The 12,874-nt window shown below is 46.1% G+C and overlaps 1 protein-coding gene across 3 annotated transcripts in view; it reads left to right on the top strand.

Moving 5' to 3' along the window:
• The first annotated feature begins 7,924 nt into the window (after nucleotides 1-7,924).
• The window catches only part of GYG1 (glycogenin 1), a 50,627-nt gene continuing 45,677 nt past the window's right edge, over nucleotides 7,925-12,874 (top strand). For 2 of the 3 annotated variants that reach the window (XM_064275579.1, XM_064275577.1), the window contains exons 1-2: nucleotides 7,925-8,023; nucleotides 10,968-11,103. In XM_064275579.1, the coding sequence (XP_064131649.1) occupies nucleotides 8,017-8,023; nucleotides 10,968-11,103 (143 nt within the window). In that variant the 5' untranslated portion in view covers nucleotides 7,925-8,016. The remainder of the gene's footprint in view (nucleotides 8,024-10,967; nucleotides 11,104-12,874) is intronic. The other variant, XM_064275578.1, reaches the window with a different exon arrangement.

Consider the following 12,874-nt stretch of genomic DNA (forward strand, 5'->3'; position numbering starts at 1 on the left):
TTCAGGGTTATGTGAGGGTGCCTGTTACAGCCTTTCGATTTTTTTTTAAGCTGAAAGGTAAATGGTTTGTTTTAAAACAGAATAAAAGTGTTGCTAGAGTCAAAATGTTGTGGTTGGCTGCCTTCAAGTCGGTCCCTGCACACTGGAACAACACACCAAGCATTCTACCACTGAACTACCACTGCCCCCAGACTCAAAAGAGCCTTGTGAAAACATCATGCATCCAACTAGATTCCCAGATAAGTTGTTTTGGTTATCAAATGAGACAATCCACAGGAAAGTACTTTGTATTTTATAGATCATGACCTAGAGGTATGGTGACAATGTTGTCTCCGTCCATGTTTTCAGCTCTTTAGGCTATACTCTTCCAGTTGATAGGATCACTAAGACTCTGGATTATAATGGACCTTCAGGCCATCTCTCCTAATCCTTCGCCAATGAGGCCCTAAGAGCACATGTGTACAAGTAGAAGCAGACAGCATGTTAAAGGAAAGTAAGTAATTCTCCAGTTACACACATAGGGAGTTATCTCCCCATCCTCTCAGTATACTATCAACAGATACCATGGCATCTTAGGCCAAAATCAATTTTGTATAAAGACAATAATCTCAATTCTTGATGATCCTATCCAAATTTGGAAATTAGCTTAGAAAACTGACGGACATTCTTACAAAGTTAAATACATTGTACCATGCAGCTGTAATCCCTCTCCTTGTACTCAGATGTTCATGGCAGCTTTATCCATAAAACCCAAAAGCAGAAAACACAAACATCCATTTGCTGGTAAATGAATTGTGGTATATGCATGCAAAAGAATTCAACTCAGCAATAAAATGGAACAAACCACTGAAATGCTCAACAACGTCAATAAATCTCAAAAGCATTAAGCTAAGAAAAGGAAGTCAGACACACAAGATTACATACTGTATGACTGCATTTCTATGAAGTTCCAGAAAAGGCAAATCTATAGGGATAGAAAGCGGAGTCGTTCTTGCCAAGGGCCAGGGTCGGGAGTGGGACTGACCACAAAGATGCAAAAGGGAACTCTTTGGGATGATTTCGGTGATGGTTATAGGACCATAAATATTGTGGTCAAGTGTATGACCTGGGGATGCAGGTCACCTGATTCAAATTCCAGCTCTACGTAGCTGTATGATGGTGGGCAAGCTCTGTGCCTCACCTTTTCAGTGGGGTTTAGAGACTACCTACCTCACGGTATTGTTGGGAAGGTTAAAGGAGTTAAGCACTGGCTATTACTAAACGATTATGTCAAAATAAAACTGTGAAAACTGTTTTGTGAGAGATCAGAACATTGCTGCTAATGTATGAAGCTCGCAGATAATCATATTTTAGTCAAGTGCATAAATTCAGAGTTTCTGGCATATGTGCAAATTAGCTGCCATACCTATAGGGTTTATATAGCTAACAGACCTTATTTGGGTTTTGTGTGTTTTAAAAGGAAACATACTACAAAACATTGTTGACAGAAGTTAAAGAAGATCAAAATAAATGAAAAGACATCTCATGTTCATGGGTTAGATTTAATACTAAGATGTCAATATTACCCAAATTTATCTACAGATTCAGCTTAATCCCTATCAAAATCCCAGCTAGCTTTATTGCAGAAATTGACAAGTTGATCCTAAAATTCATGTAGAAATGCAAAGGACCCAGAACAGCCAAAATGATATTAAAAAGAAATAAGATCATAATCAGAAGACTTGCCAATTTCAAAACTTACTAGAAAGCTGCAGAAATCAAGACCATGTGGAACTGGTATTAAAAACCCAAAACCAAACCCAGTGCCGCGTCAGTTCCGACTCATACAGAGCCCATAGGACAGAGTAGAACTGCCCCATAGAGTTTCCAAGGAGCGCCTGGTGGATTTGAACTGCCGAACCTTTGGTTCGCAGCCATATCGCTTAACCACTATGCCACCAGGGAACAGGTATTAGGAAAGACATATAGATCACAGTGAAGTACAGGTCTACTCTGTACACTTGGGGTTACCACGAGTCACAACTGACTCACGAGTCGAAATCAACTAACAATGACGACAACAGAATTGAATCGAGACGTAAACCTTCATACTTATGGTCAACAGATTTTCGACAAAAGTCCCAAAACAATTCAGTGGGGGAAAGAATAGCCTTTTCAACAAACGGTGCTATGACAACTCAATATCCACATGCAAAAGAAGGAAGCCAGACCCCTACATTACACTGTACATAAAAATTAACTCAGAATGGATCATAGACCTAAATGTAAGAGCTAAAAGTATAAACTCTTAGAAGGAAACATAGGAGTAAATCTTCATGGCCTTGAAGTTAGGCAAGGCTTTCGTGGATATGATGCCAAAAGCACCTGCAGCAAAAGAAAAAAATAGATAAATTGGACTATGTCGAACCTTAAAACTTTTGTGTTACAAACAATATCAAGGGAGTGAAAAGTCAACCCACACGATGGTAGAAAGTATTTCCAAAGCATATAACTGATAAGGGACTTGTATCCAGAATACATAAAGAACTCTTACAAGTCAACAGATAAAATGAGAAATAACCCAATTAAAAAATGGGAAAGGGATTTGGATAGACATTTCTGTAAATATATATATATATACACACAAATGACTAATAAATATACAAAAAGATGCTCAACATAGTCATTAGACAGATAGATGCCCTCAAGTCAATTCCGACTCACGGAGACATTACGTACAACAGAACGAAACGTTGCCCAGTCCCGCGTCATCCTCACGATGTTCAAGTCCACTGTTGGAACTAGGGTGCCCACCTGTCTCCCCAAGGTTCTCCCTCACCCTTGCTGGCCCTCTATTTCACCAAACACGATGTCCTTCTCCAGCAAATGGTCCTTCCCGATGCGTTCAAAACAAACAAGTCAGACAACGTTGTCATTCGTGAACTCTTCACTGGTTCATTTTCCACAGTACATCACCAGGTCTTTCTTTCTAGTCTGTCTGTCAGTCTGGAAGCTCTGCTGAAACCTGTCCACCATGGGTGATCCGCTGGTATTTGAAATACCAGCGGCATAGCCTCCTCAACACTCACGGCACCACAGTACAACAAACTGACAGGTGGGTGGTGACATTAGTTATTAGCAAAATACAATTCAAAACCACTATGAAACACCACTTCAAACTCATGAGGATAGCTATAATAAAGACAGACAATAACAAGTGTTGGCTAGGAAGTGAAGAAATTGGAATCCTTGTACATTGCTGATGGGAATTGAAAATGGGGCAATCACTTTCGAAAGCAGTCTTGCAGTTCCTGAAAATGTTAAACATAGAGTTATCATATGACCAAGCAAATCTTCTCCAGGTATATATCTAAGAGAATGGAAAACATATGTCCACAGAAAAACCTGTACAAAAATGATCAAAGCAGCAGTAATCGTAATAGCCAAAAAGTGGCAACTACCCAAACGGCAGAAACCCTGGTGGTATAGTGGTTAAGTGCTACGACTGCCAACCAAAAGTCAGCAGTTCGGATCCACCAGGCACTCCTTGGAAACACTACAGGGCAGCTCTACTCTGCCCTTTATAAGGTCACTTTGAGTCGGAATTGACTCAACGGCAACAGGTTTGGTTTTTTGGTTTGGTTACCCAAGTGGCCGTCGATGTGTTTATCTATAATACATGGATAAACAAAATGTGGTATATTCATGTAAAACAAACAAACAAAAAAAAAACCACTGCTGTCGAGTCAATTCTGACTCATAGCGGCCCTACAGGACAGAATAGAACTGCCCCACAGGGTTTCCAAGGAGGGCCTGGTAGATCTGAACTGCCGACCTTTTGGTTAGCAGCCATAGCACTTAACCATGACACCACCAGGGTTTCTAATAGCCATATAATAAAATATTATTCAGCAACAAAAAGCAATGAGATACTGATTGGTACCACATGGTAGAACCTTGAAAACATTATGCTAAGTTAAAGACACCAGTCACAAAAGACTAACACAGGCAAACCTCTATCGTCAGATCTATAGAAACAGAAAGTAAGATATTAGTCACCTAAGGCTGAGGGGAGGAGAGAAAGAATGAAGTGACTGCTGAGAGGTATGGGTTTCTTTTGGGGCGATGAAAATGTTCTACACTTAGGCCGTGGTGATAGCTGAACAGCTCTGTGACCATATTTAAAAAAAAAATAACAACACTGAATTGTATACATTAAATGGGAGAATTCTACGGTATGTGAATTGCATCTCAGTAAAGTTTCTTCAAAAAAAAAAAAAGATAATGTAAGACACCAGGCCATTGTAACTTGTAGAATTTGGGACTCCAGCCTCCAAGTAAAAAAAAAAAAAAAAAAAGAATGGGCTAATTCGGGCTTCCAGAGATGATATTTTTTGAAACTAACCTTCCAATTACAATTGAACAGAGCTGTCATCACTGGCAAGAATTCTAGGTACAGATTTTCTTTCATCAAGAAAGGGCAAAATTTTAAGCAGTTAATTAACTTATTAGTACCTGTGCCTGGCCAGTTGTGGTTAACCTACTTCATGGACTGCTCATGGGAACGGTCTGAGTCTCGGGCCAGCAGGTTGCCCTCTGCTCTGGAATCCATTTCCAGGTCAGTGGCCCTCATCATCAATTAGTATGTGTGCTCAAAGGAATGCAAACTGATTTTAGCATTATCTTAAACAAAACATAATTAGGAAGGTAAGTATCCTGCCAAAAAATTACATAATGCATTCCAAAGCAACTAAAAAGGAATTTTGGACCATCCACACTGCGTATGCTGCTCGTTTAGCCTAAGTTTAAATGGCTAATAGTTATGCAGTCTTATACAGAGTAAACCTTTTTTCCTTTTAACCTAAATCTTCCTTACGGGATTAAGATATTCAGCTACTTCAAATTTCAGGGGAAAGAACGAACAAGCTGAAGTCTCAAATACTTGCCTCCCGATTAAATGTCGGTCTACCATATCCAAAGTGTTCTAACAGAATGTTCCAGCATGTTGCTATTCAAGGTAGGTCCACAGACCAGCAGTCTCAGCAGCACCCAAAAGACCCACCCCAAACTACTGAGGCAGAATGTGCATTTCAGCAAGATTTCCCGTGCAATTCACATACATTCAAGTTTGAGAAGCCCGGCTCCCACACACAACTGAAGCTCCATACAGAGCGGTGGAGGAACACTGGGCAGTCAGTCACTATTAGGAATCTGGATTAAAACGACACGCAAGAGTGGACTGTAGCAACCTCAAAATGTTGTATTTGATTCAAGGTGGTAAAAGTTGTAAGCTTTCAGTTTTTGTAAATACATGAAACACAAAAAAAGAAGGCTGTGGTGACCCTTTTATTTAAGCACTCTGGGAAGTACAGCAGAGAGGAGCATGTCCCTAAGACAAGGCCTCTGATGGTTTCAGCTGTCCCCAGCTCTTCCTCTTGGCTTTGTCCTTCCAGCCCCAACACCACATCCCTGGGGCAGCCCAGCCTAGACACTTAGGCTTCCAGCAGCAGAAAGGTTCCTGGGTGAAAGATGGAAAACCTGACTCTTCATACTCATCAGTATGGAAAGAGGCAACTCAGAACTGAAAGCACCTCCCCCTGCTCACCTCCTCCTGCACTTCAAACCCACTGCCATTGAGTCGACTCCGACTCATAGCGACCCTATAGGACAGAGTAAAAAAACTGCCCCATAGGGTTCCCAGGGAGCACCTGGTAGATTCGAACTGACCTTTTGGTTAGCAGCTGTAGGTCTTAACCACTGTGCCACCAGGGTTTCCCCTCCTGCCATTAGGAACAAACAAAATACTACAGAGTTTCTGCTTCTTATAGAGCTCCAATTCTTCCAAGCCTATAGGGTTTGAGTAAGTGGAAACCCATTCATTAACCCTTGACCCTAATATATCTGCTTTCTGTAAAGGAAGTTTATGGTGCCAAGTAACCAGGGAGGTCCTCCATGTTAGTCAGTGGTCTCCATACCATGGAAGGGAGGGGGGGTCTTATGAGAGGCTTCTATTTAAAATGCCAATTCTCTAGTTCTGATTCAGTAGGTCTGGGCTCAGGCCCAGAAATCTGCATTTTAACAAGTTCCCCCAAGCGATTCTGATATAGGAGGAAACACCTGAAGAAACAGTAAAATAACTGGCTTGAGGAGAATGGTATCTTCAAAAATAAATCACTTACGCTTAAATATCTTCTTCCCTTTTTGAAAGTGATGTCAACTTCCTGATTAGCTTCCAACTATCTTTGTAGTATTCATTCAACACACACACACACACAGAAATCGAACCTTTTGTTGAGTTGATTGTAACTCATAGGGCCCTGCAGAACAGAGCAGAACTGCCCCATAGGGTTTCCAAGGCCGTAATCTTTATGGCAGTCCCTAGGAGAGACTGGTGGGTTGGTGGGTTCCAACCACTGACCTTTCAGTTAGCAGCTGAGCACTTAACCACTGTACCACCAGGACTCCTTATTCAGCATTTACTGAGCAACTATTCTTCGCCGGGAGTCCCTGGTAGTGCAAATGGTCCTTGGCTGTTGACTGAAAGGCTGGAAGTTTGAGTATACCCAGAGGTGCCTCAGAAGAAAAGCCTGGGCATCTACTTCTAAAAATTCAGCCACTAAAAACCCCACAGAGCACAGTTCGGCTCTGACACACGCGAGGCCATCCTAAGTTGGAACCAACCTCATGGCAAGAGGTTTATTGTTTGCAGAGACCTGTACTACCTGTTGCTTTCCTGCTGTGTGCAGGCTGGGTGGAAGGAATGGGGAGCGGTGAGGTGTGCGCTCACATTAGACAGCTATTTCTCAACATCTTAGAAAGACTGACCTGTTTGAGATCTGGGAGACAGACTACCCTGAACAATTACATTGCCTAACCATCCAAACCACACCCATTGCCCTCGAGTCAATTTGGACTCATAGTGGCCTCACAGGACAACGGAGAACTGCCCCATAGAGTTTCCAAGGCTGTAATCTTTAAGGAAACAGACTCCCACATGTTGCCTAACCACAGTTACCATAATTTACCAACCTTTTTTGCACAGCTATGGTCAGAGCCGTGGTGGCAGCAGTGGTTAAGAGCTCAGCTGTTAACCAAAAGGTGGGCAGTTGGAGTCCACCAGCCGCTCCTTGGAAACCCTATGGGGCAATTCTGCTCTGTCCTACAGGGTCGCTATGAGTCGGAATCCACTTGCCTGCAACGGGTTCGGTATGCTCCAGAGATGTCATGGCACTGTAGGCCAGAGTGTTTGTTGGGTGGCCAAACTGCCAGGGACTAAATTCTACCTTCTCCACTTACATTACGTGGCCACCAGCAAGTAATTTAACGTCTGTGCACCTCAGTTTCCTCATCTGTAAAATGAAACACTACCTCATTGAGTTGGTGTGAGGCGTAAATGAAGCACTGAATTATCTAATTGATGCAGATGACTCCAAGAATATAAATAATACTGACAAATTCGTTCTATTTTTAGGTCAAGGCCGTAATGCCATTGTGACCACACGAAACAGTCTTTCCACAGACTGATGTGGAATTGTGGGTGAGAAAAGTGGAATTAAACTGCCATGTTGCATTAATTCTATCAGCTCAGACTCTTTCGTTTCATAATCATAACTAAAGTACCCTGTTTTTTAAGAGCCCCTACCTTTGACTTGTTTGGGAGTTAGTCTTGCTGATGCCACACTGCCCCCAAGCCCCTCTCCAGCTCCCGGCTGGAAGGGAAGGTGCTTTGGCGAGGCGCGCGCGGTCTGGGGCAGGTGTCCTCGTCCTGACCCGGGGCGAAAGCCACCCAGGAGGTGCAGACCCCGCCGGGGACGCCGGGGAGGAGGAGGCTGAGGGGAACCAGGCGACAGCCCCCCGTCCGGCGACGCAGCGGGGAGGATGCCGGCGGCCGCAGGAGCGTGCTTGGCCACGTGACGGCCGCTATAAGAGCGCCCCGGGCCGACGCTCCGCTCCCGCCGCGCCTCCTCGCTGGCCGCCCTGCCTCCCTCCGGGTGCCGGCTGCTCCGAGTCGCACACCTGCGGCTGCCCGGCAGCGACATGACAGGTACGCCCCGCCGCCCCCGCAGCCCCGGAGCCCCGGAACCCCGCCGCCCGGGAGCCCCCGCCCGGAGAGGGCGCCGCGGAGTTGCAGGCTGGCCGCCCCGAGCGCGCTGCTTCCTGCGTCAGCGGCTCCCGGCGCCCCCGGCCCGAGCCCGGCGCGCAGGAACCGGGGCAGCGCGGCGGCGCCCGGCCCTCGGCGCAGCCCGGCCCGCGGCGCAGCCCGCTTCGCTTCCGTCTCCGCGCCCTTCCTCCTGCTCCGGCCGGGAAGGGCGGGCCGCGGCCGGCGGCGCGGGGGCGGGAGCGGCTCCCGGGGACGCTGGTCGGGGTCCCCGGGCGCGAGGGGCCGGGGGTCCGCGCCGCCGCCCGCAGGCAGGAACCCCGGGCAGGGCGGCCGCAAGGGCGGGGCGCCGGCGGCCCGGCCCGGCTGCTCGGCGGCCCGCCCCGGCCCTGGCCGCAGCGCCGCGCCTATTTTTAGGCCTTTGGGGCCGGGTTGCGGAAAGCCGGGAGCCGGCGAGCGTCCCCGGGGAGCGGGCCCCAGCCCCACTTGTCGCGAGGTGCCCGGGCCGCAGGGCGAGTCAGCCCCGAGGACGGGGAGGCTCCGAGGTAACCTGCCCTTCCCGTCGCGGGGTTCCTGCAGCAATTCAGCAGCCGCAAAAACTGCAGGTGTCCCCAGAGTGCCGCGTCTCCAGGAAGCTTGAACTTCTACCCAGCTGTCATGGGCCTTTCCTGTTCGTTTGTAGTGTTTTCTAGCCTTAATCTGTTCCTGAGCGTTATTGAGCATTTGTCCTGTCTCCTAATTCATCTCAGAGAGGGACAGAAAGTCAATATCCGGCTTCTCTTCTGGAAATAGTTGAGTCCTACCTTGTTAAACTTCGTGATTCTCTGTGATTCGAACCACTCTTGAGTTAAAACCTCATTCACTAGGCTTCAGGTTATGAAGTATCCTTGGGGCCAACTTTGCAGTGTTACTATTTTACGACTGGTTGTAGCAAGTGCAGGCAGATGGGTATGTCAGGTGACAGGTGTCACTGGCCTGAGTTCTCCTAGAAACGCTCTGGGAAGCCAGTAAATAGCCCAGCAGGAGCAAGGAATGCTAGTCTTTCTACAACTTAGTGGTGGGCCTACCCTGAGAGAAAGGCCAACATTATGTGTGAAGAGGCCTCTGAGATCAGAGGCTGGAGGATACCAGTCCATTCCACAAACCACAGCTTCTTCTCACTTCCCTCCACGAAATTTCCAGTGCCTCTTTCCTCTAGGTTGGAAAATGGCAAAGGGAGAACGAAGAAACCCAAGACAGAAAGAGAGTGACTTCATGACACAATGTCCCAACTCCCTGGTTGGGCAACACTGCCCCCAGTGACACCTGCCAGAGCTGGTCGTACGTGTCCTGCACTTTTGGATGCTCACCAATTTGCTGCCGTCAAGATCCCCTCAGGCACAGGGCATGCCCCAGAATCGTCCCAGGGAAAAATCTGAAAGTCTGGGCTGATGGTCTCGGGAGGGCGGGGCCTATTCAGTAGGAAGAATAATCCATGTCCCTGCCTTCTGTTCCGGCAGCTAAGTGATTACTGAGATTGAGTTTTGGTGTGTGAGTGTTGGGGAGAAGAGTCCAGGGGGGAAGATGGGGGTGGGAGTACTGCTTGGTTCTCCAGGGAACAGAAGTCAGGTTTGTTAGAGCTTGTAAGGTGGTCCCTAAATGCATTTAATAGCAGTTGATCACTATTTAGAAGCATCAAAGAGGAAAGATTTCTCTGAGAAGATGATATTTGAGCAGAGACTGAAGGTGGCCCTTGAGGGGTGGTGGGGCTAGGGCAGGTAGAGCTTCTGCTCCAGGTTGAGGAAACAGTGAGTATAAAAGCCAGAAGGTTGCCGGAGATGTAAGCACCAGAATGAAGAATAAGGCTTCTGCTGTCAGACTGTCTCAGTTCAGGTCCACAGCTGAATTTGCGCCTGGATGAAGATACTGTCTGCAGCACCATGTAGGAGAAACAGAAAATGCACTTCATCTCTTCATTCCAAACAAAAAAAAAAAAAACCCAAACCCGTTGCTGTTGATTCCGACTCATAGTGACCCTATAGGACAAAGTAGAACTGCCCCGTAAGGTTTCCAAGGAGTGGCTGGTGGATTCGAACTGCCGACCTTTTGGTTAGCACCTGTCCTCTTAACCACTGTGCCACCCTTTAATTGCCCAAGGGTCACTGTCTAGGTGTTAAGCTACTATTTAGTCTGAGACTTTAGCATATCCAGTCTCTAAACTGGATTTAATTTGTATAGTTCAGTCAGCCTCTTGGAGGTTGCCACAGACATTCCTGCTACAGAATGAGCCATTTCTATCTTGAACCACTCTGGAAGTGGGTACTTGAGCTTTTCCCCCCAAAGGGACTGCTACTTTATTCATAGAACAAGTTTATCTCAGTAGGACTGATGTTGATGAGTTTGCTTTTTAAAAAAGGAGCTCTGCTGGCGTAATGATTAAGTGCTTGGCTGGTAACTGAAAGGTTGGTGGTTTGAACCCACCCAGCAGCTCCACAGGAGAAAGACCTGGCAATCTGCTTCTGTGAAGATTACAGCCTAGAAAACCCTAGGAGGCAGTTTTACTCTGTCACATGGGGATCCTACGAGTCAAAATGAACTTGACGGTACCGAACAACACCTTTTTGGAAGTGGTTCTGGATTGATTTTTCTAGGTGGTACCAGTTGCCATCGAGCAGATCTCAACTCATGGTGAACCCATGTGTGTCAGAGTAGAACTGTGCTCCATAGGGTTTTCAATGGCTGATTTTTTTTGAAGTAGATTGCCAGGTCTTTCTTCCAAGGCACCTGTGGCTGGACTCAATCCTCCAACCTCTTGGTTAGAAGCCAAGCACATTAACTGTTTATACTACCCAAGGACGCCTTCCCAGGTGGTAAGGTATTGTAATGAGTGTGGTTTGTTCTTTGTATTAAGATCAGGCCTTTGTGACGCTGACCACAAACGATGCCTACGCCAAAGGAGCCCTAGTCCTGGGCTCGTCTCTGAAACAGCACAGGACCACCAGGAGGCTGGCCGTGCTCATCACTCCACAGGTCTCGGACTCCATGAGGTGAGGCCCTCACTGCCTGTCCATTTGCAGGTCCTTGACTTCCCCAGCTTCTGTTTCCGGCATCTGCCTGCATCGAGGCCATGTGCATTTCAGGGGTTGAGCACCAAGTGGAGAGAGATGAGAATTGCTCAGTGAAGGATTCGCAGGTCTGATACCTCCTAGCTTTTGGGAAGACAGTCTACCCAGGGTGTGTAGCTCCCTTCTGGGCGGTAATGATGTGGCCCACCCTCTTGCTGATTGCAGCTAGGAGTGGAAGACTCTCCCTAAGCAAGTCCTCTCTGGGCGATCGGAGTGAGTATTTCGGTCCAGGTGTTCCCGGGTTCCCAGCTTTGTGCAGTCACATTTGTCATCCTCAAGCCCGGAATGCAGCAGTGCCAACCTTGTTTCCTCTTTCCAACCAGGGAAAACCCTTCAGGTGACTTTAAAAGAGAGGTAGCAGTGTATTTAACTGCCAGATGACATCTGCACCTAATGGTTTTTAGAGCTTAATTTAGGATACAATAGACTGGAATCCAGTGGTTGTACTAGGCGGTCTCCCCCACTCCAACCAAGGGCACGAGTTACTTCTCCATGGGGTTAGCTCACTTTGATTTGTTGGAATTAAATGTTGAAGGTCTTGAATGCACTGGTTCTTAAAAATATCTAGGCACACTAGCAACTCTGTATTGTGTTTATTTTTGCGTTCTCCTAGCCTTCTTGGAAGTAGAAAACACCCTTCTTGTGAAATTTTTCAAAAAATGTAAGCACGTGCCAAGGGCCCCTTAAAAGAGGCATGATATTAAAACCTGCATACAGCTCTTATATTGACAGCCTTGTTCCTCAAGGGTAATTTAGGAAGATGCCTAAAAGTTTGCCTCCTAATATGTCCCTCCTAATTTGTAGTCTATTGGTGAGGATGTGTGTAAGCAGCCAGACATAGTCTTTGATTTTCCACCCTGATTTACTGGCTAAATGGTGCTGCTGGCCATTGTCAAAAAGATCAAGTACGTGTACTGTGTGAACTAGAAAGGACATATTTCTGTACAGCTTTGGAGATACACAAGACTACCTTTGTTCTACGTGTCTGATACTGTTTTAAACTTTCCATGATGACCTGTCTAGCAATTTTTTTTTCTCATGTCAAGTTCAGTGTCTTACCTAAGCCCACCCATCTCAAGAGCTTTCCAAAAATAAAGCTCATAGTTAATTTAGGGCGTGGAGAAGTGTTGTACCTCACAGACCAAAACGAGTCTCTCTCGTTATACCTGAACAGAGTGCTAACTGCACAATAAATCCTGATTATATAGGATTTAAGAAAATGGCAACTGAATAACCGAGCCCTGTAACTTCTTTGGGGACTGACCATTTTAGGCATTTTTTCTGTCAGCAGCTTTAGCAAAAGCGATTAGGTAATAGGCTTTATTGTAGATGTTATATGCGCGTACATCAGTCAGCATCATTTGCAAAAATATGCAACGCTCAGCAACAATTAATTCAAATAAAGTAACATTTGTAATACACAGGCTGTTGCCAAGATGTATTGCTAAGATGTATTATTGTTTTTGCAAGCTATTTTCACACTCTGCCTGGTGTTCAGTGGCACACTAGAAAATAGAAAACTTCTACAACAGTGTTTTAAGACAAGAGCTTCACCCTCACCATGTCAGTTTTCATTACTTGAGTGAAATAAACTGTATATGCACATAAATACAGTATTTCCTGGAATTAATTCGGAAAAGTATACTCTGCCAACGTTAACTTGTTCTAGTGATGACTAGACGGACAGGGTTTG

The sequence above is a fragment of the Loxodonta africana genome, chromosome 23 (genome assembly GCF_030014295.1).
Source record: "Loxodonta africana isolate mLoxAfr1 chromosome 23, mLoxAfr1.hap2, whole genome shotgun sequence".
Taxonomy (NCBI): domain Eukaryota; kingdom Metazoa; phylum Chordata; class Mammalia; order Proboscidea; family Elephantidae; genus Loxodonta; species Loxodonta africana.